This window comes from Schistocerca piceifrons, chromosome X (assembly GCF_021461385.2).
Source record: "Schistocerca piceifrons isolate TAMUIC-IGC-003096 chromosome X, iqSchPice1.1, whole genome shotgun sequence".
Classification (NCBI taxonomy): Eukaryota; Metazoa; Arthropoda; class Insecta; order Orthoptera; family Acrididae; genus Schistocerca; species Schistocerca piceifrons.
The window spans coordinates 554437894-554456758 of NC_060149.1; the positions used below are offsets into that span (position 1 = coordinate 554437894).

At 44.2% G+C, this 18865-nt stretch overlaps 1 protein-coding gene across 3 annotated transcripts in view; it reads left to right on the plus strand.

Annotated features, from left to right (window-relative positions):
- Window positions 1-18865, plus strand: part of LOC124721910 (transmembrane protein 39A) — a 192239-nt gene that overhangs the window by 47140 nt on the left and 126234 nt on the right. For all 3 annotated transcript variants that reach the window (XM_047247062.1, XM_047247063.1, XM_047247064.1), the window contains exon 5: window positions 14331-14532. In XM_047247062.1, coding sequence (XP_047103018.1) covers window positions 14331-14532 — 202 coding nt within the window. The remainder of the gene's footprint in view (window positions 1-14330; window positions 14533-18865) is intronic.

Here is an 18865-nt window from a genome sequence, read left to right on the forward strand (position 1 = left end):
TATGGGCAGACGGCAGTTGTAAGAGTCAAGGGGCACCGAAGGAAAGCAGTGGTTGAGAAGGGAGTGAGACAGGGTTGTAGCTTATCCCCAATGTTATTCAGTCTGTACATTGAGCAAACAGAAAAGGAACCAAAACAAAAATTTGGTGAAGGAATTAAAGTTCAAGGAGAAGAAATAAAAACATTGAGGTTTGCCAATGACATTGTCATTTTGTCAGGAACAGCAAAGGAGTTGGAAGAGCAATTGAATGGAATGGACAGTCTCTTGAAAAAGAGGATGTAAGATGAACATTAACAAAAGCAAAACAAGGATAATGGAATGTAGTGAAATTATGTCAGGCAATTCTGAATGAACTAGATTAGGAAATGAGGCACTAAAAGTAGTAATGAGTTTTCCTGTTTGGGCAGTTAAAGACCAGATGATGGTCAAAGTACAGAGGATATAAAATGTAGACTGACAATGGCAAGAAAAGCATTTCTGAAGAAGAGAAATTTATTAACACCGAATATAGATTTAAGTGTTAGGGTTGTCTTTTCTGAAGGTATTTGTTTGGAGTGTAGCCATTTATGGATGTAAAATGTGGATAATAAACAGTTCAGACAAGAAGAGACTAGAGCTTTTGAAAAGTGGTGCTGCAGAAGAATGCTGAAGATTAGATGGTTAGATCATGTAAATAATGGGGAAAGGGGGGGGGGGAGAGAGAGAGAGAGAGAGAGAGAGAGAGATTGTGGCACAACTTGAGTAAATGAAGGGATTGGTTGATGGACATGGGGGGCACGAAGATTTGTCAGTTTGTAGATGTCCTGCAAAATCTAGTGACCACGTACATAGATGGAAAGCAAATAGCAACCTTGAAACACAAAGACTTAACAAAACAACTATATTTCATGCGTAAGTGGCCAGACTGTTTTATCTGAACCTCAAGCTACATAATGTGCGTAATGAAAATGATGATAACAAGGACCATGAAACAGTTTGACGATTTATACAGGGTGGTTTTTTCCACTGTGTACAAACTCAAGGGATTGATTGATGAGAGGATCCAGAACAAGAGAGGTCGAATGAACTTACATCCGGAAATGCATGGTTTCCATGCCAGAGACCATTTATTATTTCGTTAAGTGATTTTGTTGTTTACTCTTCATTTATTGCTCTCACGTTAAATGATAACAAAATGGATTTTTGTGGCTGGGAGCTATCAAATGAATTAAAATATGTTCACATAATTACGGCAGGCTAAAACATGTTAATAGTTTCAGATTTTATTTCCACCTTTGACAGTCCAGCATTAATTGCCTTACAGAACAGTGAAGTTAATTTTGCTGGTTTGCTAAAGAGATTTGGCTTTTATTAATCATTTCTACTGAGGCAGTCAATTTATTTGAAACAAAGTGTTTAATTTCACACTATTGGCTAGTTTCAACTGTTTGCTGCATTTCAAGTGCACGTATGGCATTATGCTATAATAAAGAACCAAACATGAGTATTGGTACTCCAAGAAAATTTACATACGGATGTGCGTTTTAAACCGAGTTATGTACTTTAGTATTGTTCGCGAAATCCCAATGCTCTTGAAGTATCCTTTAATGTCTTGTTTCTTTTATGACATAATGTATGATCTTTTAATGTTTTACATGTACGAACATATGGACTTCCTGCGTCATCGTAGCTGCGCAAGCCCAGTGACGCCAGTTATCTGGCGCTTTCTTGCAACTGCTGAAACAAACCTATTTCTAACAGGTCGCGGGAAAATATTGCGTATGGTGGTTTGAAAAGCGTTACATTCAAACCAGATTTCCTTTTACACAAGATGAATTACGTTCGAGAAGGTACGATGAATTTCTTAAATCACAAAGCGTTTGACTCTCATTTAAAAATCAGTTCTTTGAGGACGACCATTTAGAAGTATTTCGAGCCCAGAAGCTGAAACATTTGCATCGTTATTAAAAATTTTACTGGCACATTTGTGTGTGTATCTTAATGTGCAACACGTGCAAAAAAGATCAACATTATATGTGGAATTTTGGCTTCTCTTCCAACTTATTAACCTTCGAGACCAATATTATATGTGAATGCTATGTATATTAATTTAAGCCATTAACTTTTCTTATTTGTGTATTCGCGCTACTTAAGAGTGATCTTGCTATTGGCTGACTACATCACGTGTCCTATTGCTGTCATCAGTTGGCGAGATGACGCTTACAAAAGCGCATCGCAATTTCAGTGCTTCGCAAAGTGACATGCGTTATCTGGTGGAATTCAAATTTATACCTTCGTAATACGAAAATATGCATCGTACATGTTGCTGCACGTCAAAGGTCTTCCAAACGTGTTTTTCCCCCGAGTTTCATTTTCTAAAGTGCTGGGAAATTCTACGTCAGTATATAAAACCATAAACATTCAAAGGATTGATGACTTTTACAGTGCCAAGGAAGAGTATACTGTCACTTAACATGGAAAAAGTGTACTTTCATCTGGGAGAAAGTGTATTTTTAACCGGGAAGTCCAGGAAATATCCGGGAATTTTTTTTTCCTTGTCCACATATACACCCTGTACAGAGACTGTGGTCTAATACGGGCTGTACCATGCAGCCACATTTATAGTGTGTGTTGAAGCTTTTATATGCTGTAGCATGTTCTGTCACATACACTCAAATGCATCCAAACACTGTCAAAGTCAGTATGAATACACTGCTCCAGTGTCTTCACATCTGGAATGGCCTGTGCATACATGTTACTTCAGAGGTGGCCCATTAACCAGAAATTGCACAGGTTGAGATCCGGTGAATGAGCAGGCCATGCAACTGGAATCCCTTGTCCGATCCATTGACCAGGGAAAACACAATTGAGATGCATCTGAACATTAATGGTGAAGTGGACTGGAGCACCATCATGTAGCAGCCACATAACTCTTCAAATCATCAATGGTGCTTCTTCCATTAGGGGAGGCAAGGTCACCCACAAGAAACACTGATAGTTCTGGTCTGTTATGTGACATGGAAGGAAGACTAGTCCCAGTATACGGTTGCCAATTATTCTGGTCCACACATTCCGGCTGCACCGATGCTGATGATTCGCTGTCACCATACTATGGGTCTTATGCATACTATCCCACAGATGCCTGTTATGAAAGTTAAATATACCCTTCTGCATAAAGGTGGCCTCATCTGTGAATAGGATGGATGACACAAGTCCCAGAATTGTGGTTACCTGGTGAAGAAACCAGTGACAAAATAGCTGCCGATGTGGAAGGTCTGTCGCTAGTAAGCCATGCACACACTGTCAGTGGTAAGGGTAGTAACAATTGTCGTGGTCCCCCTGCGGGTCCGGGGTAAGAATAGGCCCGAGGTATTTCTGCCTGTCGTAAGAGGCGACTAAAAGGAGTTTCAACCGTTTTGGCCTTCCATGTGATGGTCCCCCTTGGGGTTTGACCTCCATTTTTCAAAATTCTACAGAAGTACGAGCCTTTTGGGGAAGGACACCTTACGTGGTGTACCACTGGTCCTAAGTGCACTAAGACCTTGGCACTCAGCATTGTACCGGCGTTGTAACCATACCCACTATTCCTCAAATTGGGCCTAAACGCCTGATGGGTTGTCCAAGTTACGCCCATGGTGTGTCTCCATCTGCACCAGCGATCATGATGGACTTTCCGTGGCACCAGAAATCCAGCATGGTAGCCAGCCCGTTGTGGTGGGGTCGTCATGTACCCTCTAGGTTGTAGCCCCCTGACAACACAGGGATCGTACTGCCTATACCTGAGCTGCACCCTACCCACGTCGGTCAAGGAGTAGATGCCAGTCTCCCTGGGGCATCAGAACTCCCGGCAATGGTCATCCTGCCAGGTGGCCCTTGCTGAGGCTGGGGAGAGCCCCTGGTCGGAGTGGGTGGTATCGGGGCGGACGTTTCGCAGATGAAACGTCAACACATATCAGGTCGCTCTGCGGCCGAGTCTTTCAAAAGAAAAGGTACCGTTTCTAGTTCTGGTTCTCCTGCCCTTTCCCCCTTGGCGACTCCCTGGGAGGAGGGACAGGCCCGCCGGCTTGGGGCGAAGTACTTCCCCCGCTATTTGGTCTGTTCTCGAACTGATGGGGGGGATGTTTGCCACCTCCAAGCCCATGTACTTTGTTCAGCACATTGAGGACATCTTCGGGGAAATCGAGGCTCTCAGCAAGATGCGTTCAGGGTCCGTTCTTATCAAGACCACCTCCGCCACACAGTCGGCGGCGCTCCAGGCGTGCGACCACCTAGGGGACATCCCAGTATCCATTGTCCCGCATCTGGCACTAAATAGGACGCAGGGGGTTATTTTTCATCGTGACCTCCTGCTACAATCTGATGAGGAGCTCAGGGCCAACCTGGAGCGCCGAGGCGTGCATTTCGTCCGGCGAGTCCAGCGCGGCCCCAAAGACCGTCGCATCGACACCGGGGCCTTTATCCTCGCCTTTGAGGGGGACGTCCTCCCGGAGAAGGTAAAGGTGATGTGCTACCGGTGCGACGTGCGACCTTACATCCCGCCTCCTATGCGCTGTTTTCGGTGTTTGCGCTTTGGGCACATGTCATCACGGTGTGAGGCTGAGCCCCTTTGTGGCGATTGTGGACGTCCTCTTCGTGAGGAACATACATGCACCCCACCACCTCGGTGCATTAATTGTCCTGGCGTCCACTTGCCTAGATCCTCAGACTGCCCCGCATATCAGAAGGAGAAGAAGATACAAGAACTCAAAACTTTGGATCGGCTCTCTTATTCTGAGGCCAGGAAGAAATATGACCGCCTCCATCCCGTGCCGTTGACCACTTCGTTTGCCTCAGTTGTGTCCACTCCTTCCGCGGTATCCTCACCCCTATCCTGTCCCCCCTCCGCCTCCTCTGCCCATCAGGGGGCTCTGCCTCCGCCTCCCAAATCCCTCCCTTCCAAATTCTCCTCCCCCGTGGCCCCCACCCCCTCTGCCCCAGGGGCCACCCTTCCTCCTCCTCCTCCTCCTCCTCCTCTCCCCCCGCCACCTGAGAAGCGATCCTCTTCTGAGGCATCCATCGGGGAAACGTTCCGGACCCCAGCTTCCGAGGTCCGGCGTTCCAAAACGGACCCCGCACGTGAGGACCTTCTTCGGGTCCAGCCCACCATCCCTGTGCCTCCTCGGCCTTCCAAGAAGGCCTCCAAGAAGAAGTCTCTCTCCCCCTCTCCACCCTGGCGCGATTCGTCTGACGCTCCATCCGTGAGTCGCTGCTCCCGGCCGTCCTCAGTTTCGCCGGGACGCTCTGCTGCCAGGCGCTCAGCTGGCCTCTCGTCGGCAAATGATGCTGCCCCTCCTACACAACCAGGGACAGCGGCCGCAGCTGGCGACGACTCGATGGAACCGGATCCGCCTCCCGCCGGTTGTAGCGTTGTTCCCTCGCAACTTGGCCCTCCGCGGCCGTCGAGGTGACCAGCTCTTCCCCCGTCTCGTTCCCCCAACTTTATGACTAGCGATGTCCTTGTTACATTGGAACATAAGAGGTATTCGATCTAATCGGGAGGAATTACAACTGCTCCTCCGCCTGCACTGTCCGCTCGTCCTTGGTCTCCAGGAAACCAAGTTGCGCCCGACTGACCGTATTGCCTTTACTCACTATACCTCGGAGCGGTATGACCTCACCCCTGTGGACGGTATCCCAGCTCATGGTGGGGTCATGTTGCTCGTTCGGGATGATGTCTATTACCATCCCATCCCATTGACCACCCCACTCCAAGCAATAGCTGTCCGTATTACTCTTTCTGCTTTTACTTTTTCAGTTTGTACCATCTACACTCCACCGTCATCTGCTGTTAGTCGGGCTGACATGATGCACCTGATCGTTCAGCTTCCCCCACCGTTTTTATTGTTTGGTGACTTCAATGCCCATCATCCCCTTTGGGGCTCTCCTGCATCCTGTCAAAGGGGCTCACTCTTGGCGGATGTCTTCAACCATCTCAATCTTGTCTGCCTCAATACCGGCGCCCCGACTTTCCTCTCAGACTCTACTCATACCTACTCCCACTTGGACCTCTCGATCTGTTCTACCACTCTTGCCCGTCGGTTCGAGTGGTATGTCCTTTCTGACACCTATTCGAGCGACCACTTCCCCTGTGTCGTTTGTCTCCTGCACCACACCCCATCCCCACGTTATTCGCGCTGGAACATACTGAAAGCTGACTGGGGACTTTACTCCTCCCTGGCGACCTTTCCGGACCACGATTTTCTCAGTTGTGACAGTCAGGTCGAATACCTCACGGCTGTTATCATCAATGCTGCCGAACGTTCCATTCCTCGTACTACCTCTTCTTCACGTCGCGTTTCCGTCCCCTGGTGGAACGAGGCTTGTAGGGACGCTATCCGTGCTCGACGTCGTGCTTTACGCACCTTTCGCCGCCATCCTACGTTGGCGAATTGTATTGAATACAACTGACTCCGAGCGCAATGCCGTAGAGTCATCAAAGACAGCATAAAAGCTTGTTGGGCCTCTTTCACCAGCTCCTTTAACAGTTTTACTCCCTCTTCCGTCGTTTGGGGTGGCCTGCGCCGGCTGTCGGGCATTAAGGCCCACTCCTCGGTACCTGGCCTGACCTCAGGTAATGAGGTCCTTGTTGATCCTGTGGCTGTCTCCAACGCCTTTGGCCGCTTTTTCACGGAGGTTTCAAGCTCCGCCCATTACCATCCTGCCTTCCTTCCCAGGAAAGAGGCAGAAGAGGCTCGGCGACCTTCCTGCCACTTGCTGAATCTGGAAACTTATAATGCCCCCTTTACTATGCGGGAACTCGAACGTGCGCTTGCATTGTCCCGATCCTCTGCTCCGGGGCCAGATGCCATTCATGTTCAGATGCTGGCACACCTTTCTTCAGCGGGCAAAAGCATCCTTCTTCGTACCTACAATCGTGTCTGGACCGAAGGTCAGGTCCCCATGCGTTGGCGTGACGCCGTCGTTGTTCCTATACCCAAACCCGGGAAGGATAGACACCTTCCTTCTAGTTACCACCCCATTTCTCTTACAAGCTGTGTCTGTAAGGTGATGGAGCGCATGGTTAATGCTCGGTTAGTCTGGATTCTTGAATCTTGACGACTACTTACTACTGTCCAATGCGGCTTTCGTCGCCGCCGCTCCGCTGTTGACCACCTTGTGACCTTGTCGACATTCATCATGAACAACTTTTTGCGAAAGCGCCAAACGGTAGCCGTGTTCTTCGACTTGGAGAAGGCTTATGATACCTGTTGGAGAGGAGGTATCCTTCGCACTATGCACAGGTGGGGCCTACGTGGTCGCCTGCCCCTTTTTATTGATTCCTTTTTAACGGATCGAATGTTTAGGGTACGTGTGGGTTCCGTATTCTCCGACGTCTTCCTCCAGGAGAACGGAGTGCCTCAGGGCTCCGTCTTGAGCGTAGCCCTCTTTGCCATCGCGATCAATCCAATTATGGATTGTATTCCACCTAATGTCTCAGGCTCTCTCTTTGTCGATGACTTCGCGATCTACTGCAGTGCCCAGAGAACGTGCCTCCTGGAGCGCTGCCTTCAGCGTTGTCTAGACAGCCTCTGCTCATGGAGCGTGGCAAATGGCTTCCGGTTCTCTGAAGAGAAGACGGTTTGTATCAACTTTTGGCAACATAAAGCGTTCCTTCCGCCATCCTTACATCTCGGTCCCGTTGTTCTCCCATTCGTGGAAACAACTAAGTTTCTAGGACTCACGTTGGACAGGAAACTGTGTTGGTCTCCACATGTCTCTTATTTGGCGGCCCGTTGTACACGTTCCCTTAATGTCCTCAGAGTTCTTAGCGGTTCATCTTGGGGAGCGGATCACACTGTCCTGCTTCGCTTGTATCGGTCCATTGTCCGATCGAAGCTGGATTATGGGAGCTTCGTCTACTCGTCCGCTCAGCCATCCCTCTTACGCCGGCTCAACTCCATCCACCATCGGGGGATACGTCTTGCGACCGGAGCCTTCTACACTAGTCCTGTGGAGAGTCTTTATGCTGAAGCTGCCGAATTACCATAGACCTACCGGCGCGACGTACTGCTGTGTCGGTATGCCTGCCGGCTGTTGTCTATGCCCGACCACCCCTCTTACCAGTCCTTTTTCGCTGATTCTCTCGACCGTCAGTACGGGTTGTATGTGTCTGCTCTGCTGCCCCCCGGAGTCCGCTTCCGTCGCCTGCTTCGACAATTGGATTTTGCCCTCCCTACCACCTGGGCGCTAATGACCTCAGCAGTTGAGCGCCCTTAAACCCCACCAAAAAAAAAAAAAAAAAATTGTCGTGGAGAATGTTCCAAACAGTCGTCTGGCTTACCCTGTACTGGCGGGCCAGCTGCCTGGTAATGATGTGGAGGTCATCTTCCACAGTGTTAATCACATTTTCCTCAAAGTCTGGTGTCCGAACATTTTGTGTACGTCCTGCATTGGTTCCTGCTTCCTGAAATGACCCTGTCTCAGCCAAACGACGGAACACTGTTGCAAACAGTGAATGCTGCGGTTGTTGTCGGCAGGGATAGGTCTCTGATATAGCCTTGCTGGCGGCTGCCCATTGCCACCTGCCTTTCCTTAAGTAAACACCACGTTGGCAAGCTCTTGATTTGAATACGGAACCATTGTGTACAACTCTGTATCACATCCACTACAAGGTGAGTTGGCAAGAGGAGTGAATTGGACACAACACTACCAATTACTACGGCAGGAGGGTGCTCTAGGGCATGATGTATGGGGAATAGTATCACCCTCTAGGAGGAAACAATGCATACTGTAACTGTGGCTGCATGGTACAGCGCATTTTAGACCACCATCTCTGTAACAAAGTATGATTGAAAAAATGGTCTCTAGCATGGAAACCATGCATTTTCTGACATAAGTTCATTACACCTTTTTTGTTTCATATCCTCTCATTGATCACTCCATAAAGTTTGTACACAGTGGAAAAAATCATCCTGTATAAGTCACTGTCACTTTCAATTTCGGCTGTGTCGGTACTTTGAGATTCAGTGTCAGCTAAGCCTGTGCAGGATGAACTCTCGTGTCACACACTCTCTGTGTTAAAGGAATCATCACTAGAGGCGTTAGTATGTATTAGAATGTCATCAGCTACAATTTTCATTACACCATCATGCCTCTTATAATTGGGTAGCACATTTTGCACTTTCCTGCAGTACCCTTTCCAGTCATTTGGAGTGACAGAGTTGAGGGCATCGTCTCTAAATTTCTTGAGATTGGCTGCAGACATGTCGTCAGAGCGTTGTGCTCCCTCGCGCTAGTTCACTTGCATTCAGATTGTAATTGTCGGACAACAAGCGAATCAGTGTGGCCTACACTCTTGGCTAGTTTGTCTGTTACATACATATTTTCACTTAGTTAATTTGCCTGCACCAGAGCTTACAGCTCAACCTTTGTCATGCTGTTATTGCACTCTTTTTTTTCACCTATTCTACCATTGCCACCCTTGGGCAGTATTTTGGTGGTGTTTCGTCCACCTGCCAGCAGTGATACAATGCATTGTCCATAACAATGAGAGAATTTTGTGTAAGATTTGGGAGCATGATCTCTGAAAACCATGCCTCAAAATTCTCAGAGATCATCTGGCCATGATAATCTCCTTGTGTCGATTTTGTGCAGGACTTAAGCTCCACTTGCTTCACAAAGCCAGTTTTTGAGCCAACACTTGCCACCATCATCCTTCTGGACGCTCTTCCCCATGACCTAACACCCAATACATCTCGTGGTCTCTGCTAACATCTGCCACACGTGAGATTGCTGTCAATCCATGCCTCATAAAGATAAAAAAAATGTTTTGTTGAGGTTCCCTAATGCTCCTGCTATGTGCAAGGACATGAGACCTCCAAAGAACAATGCCACCATGGTCTAGCAAATATACAGCTGTACTTGTGTACAGTACAAATTAGAATTAAAATGGACCTTTCCTTTCCTGGAGTACTAGATGATTCACCTGGATGAGAGCTTGCAAACTATCTAATCCTGTCTATGGTTCATACAGTTTTTACAGCTCTCTTATGGGCCTGAATGATAGGTTGTAGGAATTTTTTGCTTTCCTTTTCCACCTCACAGCACTTCAACATATTATGCACCATTTTACAGGCACCAATTTGTACTACGGATCTCCCTTTCCCTTTTAGAGGTTGCAGGAGTCATACTCAAACCTCATGATGGGCTTGGAGTAGTGTCTTCGCTCATTTCAAAATAAGAGATGAGCAATAAGCAATGCACAACACAAAGCAAAACAAAATGGAGAATACACAAGGCATTTGGTAATTGTTGGCAGTGCTGGAAAAGTGGTGGGACAGACCCAACATCTACTGGTAACATCAGCACCCATAGATCACAATACCCCCACCTAAAACTGCCACAATACAGTGTCTAAACAATATTACCATCGGTATTAGATTTTTTTACTGACATGATAGGTATATTGGTTATGTAATTGTTTTAGGGAATTGTAACAAACACACATGAATGCAATGAAGGTGTACATATAACTAAAGTAAGAGACTATTGAGAACTGTTGAACCATGAGTCTGACTTGTGTTGGTGTCGTTAATTCTGTATGCATATGACGAACCAGGCTTGTTTCGTTTATGTGTGGTCCACATGAAATAGCATGAGGCAGGATCATGTATGTTGTTTATGGTTCAATTTCTTTACCACATGCCGCACTCATGATTGTAGGCAAAGGGGACCGCCGTCATGGTCGGGGATGACGTTTGAACCCTATGCCCGCCCACAATGGTAACGACACTGCTAGCCAACTGGAAAATGATTCAAATCAAAATAGAGGTGTTTTGCAGGATATGCTTCCTGCAACCACCCTAGAAGGAAAACAAAGACGGAGGATGAGATGGTCAGATGAAGTTAATCGACACCTCATGTTCTGTTATTACCAAGCAACAAACCTAGGAACCAACACAACTGGATACAGATCACAAGTATACACAACATTTATTACCAGATACCCAGAATTAAAATTTTTAACAGAACAACGACTAGCTGATCAGATCCGTGTAATAATCAAAAATAACAGGATACCCCAGTCAGAATTAGAAAACATCAAACAACAAGTACAACAAATACTGGAACAAAATAATGTGCAATCAGAAGAAGAAGAGAATACAGTAATGGACTCAAACATCTCAGAGCAAACAAACAAAGAACAACACACATCAATTAAACAGTCAGAGGAAAATGAAATCTTAAGACATCACAGCCAATACAGATTAAGCGTGGAATATACCAAGGAGACTCATTAAGTCCTTTCTGGTGCTGCCTTGCTCTGAACCCACTATCCAACATGCTAAACAATAAAACTTATGGATACAATATTACTGGAACATACCAACACAAAATCACACATTTGCTATACATGGATGATCTAAAACTACTGGCAGCAACAAATCAACAACTCAACCAATTACTAAAGATAACAGAAGTATTCAGCAATGATATAAATATGGCTTTTGGAACAGACAAATGTAAGAAAAATAGCATAGTCAAGGGAAAACACACTAAACAAGAAGATTACATATTGGATAACCACAGCGACTGCATAGAAGCGATGGAAAAAACAGATGCCTATAAATATCTAGGATACAGACAAAAAATAGGAATATATAATACAAATATTAAAGAAGAACTAAAAGAAAAATATAGACAAAGACTAACAAAAATACTGAAAACAGAATTGACAGCAAGAAACAAGACAAAAGCTATAAATGCTTATGCTATACCAATATTGATCTACTCATTTGGAATAGTGAAATGGAGTAACACAGACCTAGAAGCACTCAATACACTTACACGATCACAATGCCACAAATATAGAATACATCACATACATTCAGCAGCAGAAAGATTCACATTAAGCAGAAAGGAACGAGGAAGGGGATTTATCGATATAAAAAAACCTACATTATGGACAGGTAGACAATTCAAGAAAATTCTTTCTAGAACAAGCAGAAACTAGCAAAATACACAGAGCAATCTCTCATATAAATACATCGGCTACACCACTGCAATTTCATAACCACTTCTACAGCCCTTTAGATCACATAACATCAACAGATACGAAGAAAGTAAATTGGAAAAAGAAAACACTACATGGCAAGCATCCGTATCATCTAACACAGCACACATCGATCAAGACGCATCCAACACATGGCTAAGAAAAGGCAATATATACAGTGAGACGGAAGGATTCATGATTGCAATACAGGATCAAACAATAAAACCAGATATTACAGCAAGCGTATTATAATAGATCCCAATACCACAACAGATAAATGCAGACTTTGCAAACAACAAATAGAAACAGTAGGTCACATCACAAGCGGCTGTACAATACTAGCAAATACAGAATACCCCAGAAGACATAACAATGTAGCAAAAATAATATGTCAACAACTTGGCATACAACATAAACTAATAAAACAACATGTTCCCACATACAAGTATGCACCACAAAATGTATTGGCGAATGATGAATACAAATTATACTGGAACAGAACCATAACAGATAAAACAACACCACATAACAAACCTGACATAATACTCACCAATAAAAAGAAGAAATCAACACAACTAATCGAAATATCCATACCCAATACAACAAATATACAGAAGAAAACAGGAGAAAAAATTGAAAAATACATCCAACTGGCTGAGGAAGTCAAGGACATGTGGCATCAGGATAAAGTTGATATTATACCAATTATACTATCAACTACAGGAGTCATACCACACAATATCCACCAGTACATCAACGCAGTACAGCTACATCCAAACATATATACAACTACAGAAATCTGTAATTATTGATACATGTTCAATTACTCGAAAGTTCCTAAATGCAATGTAACATATACCGTACAGTTAAAAGGAAGTCACACTTGATCAAGGTCCGCGTCACTTTCCATTTTTGACCAGACATAATGTCTGAGAAAAGAAAGAATAATAATAATAATTATCCTAAATATTAATTGAAATTTTGTAACGTGAATTGGATACTTTTTTTTTTTTAATAGGAAGTGTAGGATTTTGAGATTTGGTTAAAAAAGCTAGTCGGACTTATGAGACTGGTGGTTTGCTTACAAATTTGATTTTCACAAATATTTATTTTTCCCAAAAGTTTGGGCCTGTGCTTTGGGCCATTACGGTTCTCAGTGCCTTATACGTATGTTCTGTACAAAGAAGTTCCCATATAAATAGTGTGATGATTAATTATAATATTGAAACTGCTATATCCTGCTATTATAGCTGCACTCATGAATGATAGCAGTCGAGTTCAGTCTTGTTCTGCGCACCTATGTCACACATTCTCTCACAGCCAGTGAGCATTCAGCAGTGTTATGAGCACTCAGCTGTGAATATCATGGCCAATGCGAGCATAAAACTTGATCATAGCAAGTTATTTACTGAATTTTAATTCTATTTGTTGCTTGTTGTCATCACTGATGGTGGTGGAAAGTGACAAATTCTACGTAAGTAAGCAAGAGACATAATTTGCAGGATACATGCTTTCTTCAAGTGTAAAGCAAGTGTATGAACATACTGCAACTGTCACTTTGAACCAGCAACTGTATAATCGCCGCCCATGCCTCAACCTGTGCGAACTGCCACCATTCGTGAATCGGACTATAATGTGTGTGTGTGTGTGTGTGTGTGTGTGTGTGTGTGTGTGTGTGTGTGTGTGTGTGTGCGCGCACACAGATTGTAGTGTTGTTGTGCATGTGTACTTAAATCAATTGCCAACCATATCATCAGGGGCCAGCCACTAGACGCCACCCGTAGGAAGCTTGCGCACTGCATGGTCTCTGCCGTGCCACCTACTAGTGACTTGCATCTATATATGCGCAAAGCAGTGCTGACTCACCCTCCAATCATGTGGTAACCGGGTAATATATGAAACCGATCCAAGTAACACAAATATGGCTTTATTCATAAACCTCTAAATAATAAGAGAAAAAAGCTTGTTGTTACTCCACATATAACAAGACAAAAGAATCACACAGAAGGTGCAACATATGTGATGCACAGAACAACTGATGTGAACAGTACAAACTAAAAGAACATAGTGAGTGTCAGCTTCTCCACATGTATATAGACGTGAGTTGCTGGTAGGTGGCGTGGTGGAGACTGTGCTGTGTGCACGCTTCCTACACACAGCCTCTAGTGCCCAGCCCGCACTGATTAAGTTGGCAGTTGATTTAAGTAAACACGCTCGGCGACACTACACTTCGTGCTCTCATGCTCACACACACTAGTAGCAAGATACAATAAAAACTCGTCACACTGTTGTTATGATCTTAACATCTGTTTTGTTGCAGATCTCCAGGACAATACGGAGAAAATACTTCATCGAGGTTAATAGTTCCAAAACACATTCCAGTTCCAAGCATACCTCAAGATGGAAGTATGATATTTGAAATGCTGATGTTTATTTTCACGGTGGTCTCATCATTTTTACAGTTCCTCCACTTGTATCGAACAGTTTGGTGGCTGCCACAATCGCATACAAAGTATACTATGGTAAGTTTGAAATTGATCTCAGATTATACTAAATACATCATTAATTCCAGAAACATGTAGTGTGAGGAGATTCTTGTGGATACGGAATATATTAAAAACGCAATGTAGAATAACAGTTCATCCCGCAGATCCATATTGAAGACATTCTCCAGATTTTGGGAGGGGAGGGGGGGGGGGGGGAGGAGGAGGAGGAGGAGGAGGAGGAGGAGGAGGGAGGAGGGTAATTTCCATTTACAGAGTAATACAGTAATAACATAATTTCTATAGTATTATGATCAAGTGTAAATTTTGAATGCTTACTCATATTTATACATGGCACTGCACTTCGAAATGTGCAGAAGCCAAATGTTACATAGCATTCACATTGTGTATTATTTTATATACATCAATGGTTTTACAAGGAAAATTGTCAGTGGGTTTGCGGGAGTTGGCCAACAGTAATATCTTCAGGTTCCTCTTAGGGTTGTTAACTAAACCCATTGACAAGGAAAGTCAATGGCCCTAAGTTGGAAAGCCATCTGAGACTACCTGTATTGATAGGAGTCTGTCATTTGCTCATCAGAGTTATATGCTCCTCTGCCTTTTCTGGTTGTACAAGTCTCCTCCTTCATGATAGGCCATTATTTTTTAATTTCATTACAAGATGTATCTTCTCATAATATATTTGCTTAGATGTCTGAATTAATTTTTCCGTATTCTGCTGTACGCCTTGTAATCAGCTATAATGTCAGCATTAAAGCTGTTCTTTGCTAAGAGAGAATCACATCTCCCCCTCCCCCACAAATTTATTCCTACCGCTATGTCGTCGGTATAGCTGAACATTACAAAATCAGTGGTGACTATGTCGCTGGTGTAAAAGTTAAATAAAGGTGGGGCTACAATTGAACCCTGTGGGAGACCGTTCTTTGTGGTATAGGATTTACTTGTTTTTTCTCCAGTGTTTAACTTGCTTCTATAAATGATGTTAGGGCAAGAACTTGCTTGCAGCAACTTCAGTTTGCATGAAATCCTGCTTGGTGTTGAGGGGTTATGTCATCAATTATTGAATACATTAGGTTATATGGTAATCCTTCCAACATGTTGTAGCAAATGCTTAGTAGTGTGGTTAGTTAATAGCTCACTGGATCGTCTTTGGGTTTTTATGGCTTGAATATAGCAATAGTTTTTGCAATTTTAAATTGCTGAGGGGTTTTTTTGATGGCCAGTATTTCATTGTAAAATTGTAGTAACCACTGTCATGCTTTCCTTCCTAGTTGTTTAATGAGCTTGAGGCATATGCCATCTAGTCCAGCTGTTTTCCTGTTTTTGAGAGATTTGAATGCTATGTCATGTAATTCTCTTGGGCGCGAAGGAAGAGATTGGGATCTTCTGTTTTTTCCCCTCTTGTCACTAAATTTTTTCTTTATTTCTTGTTCAAAAACTGAATCAAAATGGAAATTTCTTGTGTGTTTCTTTATGTGTAAGCCTACGTGGCTTGGCAAGGTGTTATGTCGAATTCTTTATTCAGGACAACTCTTGCTACACCTAGTTTCCACAGGAGGGACCATGCTTTCCTACTGATGTTAGTGAAATTTAGATTATCTATAGATTCTACCCATCTTTTCTTGCGTGATTCATTAGTAGATCATAAGATCCTGTCTCGTGGGGCTTGGTTGTCCATTCTTTGATATTTTCTATGTGGACATCTACATCTGCATATACATCTAAACTCTGCAAACCACCATATGGTGTATGGCATAGGGTTCCCTGTACCACTACTAGTCATTTCCTTTCCTCTTCTACTCACAGATAGAACGAGTGAAAAATGACTGCCTATATGCCCCTGTATGAGTCCTGATTTGTCTTATCTTTGTGGTCCTTACGCAAAATGCATGGCGGCAGTAGAATCGTCCTGACGCCGACCTCAAATGCCAGTTTTCTAAATTTTCTCAACAGTGCTCCTTGAAAATAATGTTGTCTTCCCTTCAGTGATTCCCATTTGAGCTACTGAAGCATCACCATACTACTTGCATTTTGTTCTAACCTACTGGTAACAAATGTAGCAGCCTGCCTGCAAATTGCTTCAATACCTTTCTTTAATTCGATCTGGTGCGGATTCCAAACACGTGAGCAATAATCAAGAATCGGTCGCACTAGTGTCCTATATCCTGTCTCCTTTATAGCTGAACCACACTCCCTGAAAATTTTCCCAATAAACCGGAGTCAACCATTCGCCTACCCTACTACAATCCTTACATGCTCATTCCATTTCATGTCACTTTGCAACATTATGGATAGATATTTCATTGATGTGGCTCTGTCAAGCAGCACACTACTAGTGCTGCATTTGAACATAATGGGTTTGTTTTTCCTACTCGTCTACATTAAACTACATTTTTCTACACTTAGAGCTATTTCCCATCGATCACACCAACTAGAAATTTTGTCTGTATCCTCCTACAGTCACTCAAACATGACACCCTCCTGTACACCACAGCACCATCAGCATATAGCCACAGATTGCTACTCATCCTGTCCGCGAGGTCCTTAATGTATGTAGAAAATAACAGCGGCTCTATCACAGTTCCTTGGAGCATTCCTGGTGATACCCTTGTCTCTGACGAACACTTGCTGTTGTGGGCAACATACTGAGTTATGTTAATTAAGAAGTATCTGAGTCACTCACATACAGGGTGTTTCAAAAATGACCGGTATATTTGAAACGGCAATAAAAACTAAATGAGCAGCGATAGAAATACACCGTTTGTTGCAATATGCTTGGGACAACAGTACATTTTCAGGCAGACAAACTTTCGAAATTACAGTAGTTACAATTTTCAACAACAGATGGCGCTGCGGTCTGGGAAACTCTATAGTACGATATTTTCCACATATCCACCATGCGTAGCAATAATATGGCGTAGTCTCTGAATGAAATTACCCGAAACCTTTGACAACGTGTCTGGCGGAATGGCTTCACATGCAGATGAGATGTACTGCTTCAGCTGTTCAATTGTTTCTGGATTCTGGCGGTACACCTGGACTTTCAAGTGTCCCCACAGAAAGAAGTCACATGCGTTCATGTCTGGCGAATAGGGAGGCCAATCCACGCCGCCTCCTGTATGTTTCGGATAGCCCAAAGCAATCACACGATCATCGAAATATTCATTCAGGAAATTAAAGACGTTGGCCGTGCGATGTGGCCGGGCACCATCTTGCATAAACCACGAGGTGTTCGCAGTGTCGTCTAAGGCAGTTTGTACCGCCACAACTTCACGAAGAATGTCCAGATAGCGTGATGCAGTCATCGTTTCGGATCTGAAAAATGGGCCAATGATTCCTTTGGAAGAAATGGCGGCCCAGACCAGTACTTTTTGAGGATGCAGGGACGATGGGACTGCAACATGGGGCTTTTCGGTTCCCCATATGCGCCAGTTCTGTTTATTGACGAAGCCGTCCAGGTAAAAATAAGCTTCGTCAGTAAACCAAATGCTGCCCACATGCATATCGCTGTCATCAATCCTGTGCACTATATCGTTAGCGAATGTCTCTCGTGCAGCAATGGTAGCGGCGCTGAGGGGTTGCCGCGTTTGAATTTTGTATGGATAGAGGTGTAAACTCTGGCGCATGAGACGATACGTGGACGTTGGCGTCATTTGGACCGCAGCTGCAACACAGCGAACGGAAACCCGAGGCCGCTGTTGGATCACCTGCTGCACTAGCTGCGCGTTGCCCTCTGTGGTTGCCGTATGCGGTCGCCCTACCTTTCCAGCACGTTCATCCGTCACGTTCCCAGTCCGTTGAAATTTTTCAAACAGATCCTTTATTGTATCGCTTTTCGGTCCTTTGGTTACATTAAACCTCCGTTGAAAACTTCGTCTTGTTGCAACAACACTGTGTTCTAGGCGGTGGAATTCCAACACCAGAAAAATCCTCTGTTCTAAGGAATAAACCATGTTGTCTACAGCACACTTGCACGTTGTGAACAGCACACGCTTACAGCAGAAAGACGACGTACAGAATGGCGCACCCACAGACTGCGTTGTCTTCTATATCTTTCACATCACTTGCAGCGCCATCTGTTGTTGAAAATTGTAACTACTGTAATTTCGAAAGTTTGTCCGCCTGAAAATGTACTGTTGTCCCAAGCATATTGCAACAAACGGTGTATTTCTATCGCTGCTCGTTTAGTTTTTATTGCCGTTTCAAATATACCGGTCATTTTTGAAACACCCTGTATCTGAGAACCTATCCCATATGCTTGGGCCTTCAACAGTCTGCAGTGGAGAACGGTGTCAAACAAATTCCAGAAATCTTGGAATATGGAATCCACCTTTCCTCTTCCATCACGTGA